Genomic DNA, 713 nt, shown 5'->3' with positions numbered 1-713 from the left:
ACACATCACTCATAAGCCCCACTTAGCAAAACGCTATTTTCACAAGCTCTTTTGAAAGCAGCAAAGGTACTCACGGAGGCGAAGACCTTGCGGCCTCGGAGGTAGTCATTGTCGCAGACTATGACTCCATCAACAGGTTCGGTCGAGGTGGTGTTGTCCACGAAATCGCGGCGACCTAGGTAGACGGTGATCTTACCTGCAGAAGGAGGGAAGATAACCGTTAATACGTGAAGACAGTCTCTCCCTCACATCCACCCAAGGAATTGCGGTTTTTGAATACCGGATAAATATTTAAAAGTGTACATTCCCCGTTACGTATCCAATTATTATACACTTGACCATAAATATATGTATATATTTCGAATAAATTTATGAAAAATGGGACGCATCTAGATAATCGCTGCACAAAGGTAACTGACTTTTTGTTATTAAAGAAACGTATGTCCATTTCGAAGTATCCTTTTAGTTACTTGATTTTCGAATAATTACGATTATTAAGACTTACAGATAAATGTATACAGCTGTTTCGCACGTAAGCTTTACGAATAAAGTTGAAACGAATGACACTCGGACATCAATAAAGTTCAAAGTGTATTATTTCATAAAGGAAAATGCAAAACTGTACTGCGTAATTCAAGTTCATGAAACCATATTAATCCCTTTTTCGTAGATAGCAAGAAAAATTGCAGGAAGTGATAGAAGTGAAATGGGTG

General features: G+C 38.4%; 1 protein-coding gene across 1 annotated transcript in view; it reads right to left on the bottom strand.

Annotated features, from left to right (window-relative positions):
* Nucleotides 1-713, bottom strand: part of LOC119587969 (arrestin homolog) — a 3,095-nt gene that overhangs the window by 2,043 nt on the left and 339 nt on the right. Inside the window, exon 2 of the mRNA XM_037936682.1 lies at nt 75-196. Coding sequence (XP_037792610.1) covers nt 75-196 — 122 coding nt within the window. The remainder of the gene's footprint in view (nt 1-74; nt 197-713) is intronic.

This window comes from Penaeus monodon, chromosome 23 (genome assembly GCF_015228065.2).
Source record: "Penaeus monodon isolate SGIC_2016 chromosome 23, NSTDA_Pmon_1, whole genome shotgun sequence".
Lineage (NCBI taxonomy): Eukaryota > Metazoa > Arthropoda > Malacostraca > Decapoda > Penaeidae > Penaeus > Penaeus monodon.
This window is presented reverse-complemented; position numbering and strand designations above follow the sequence as displayed.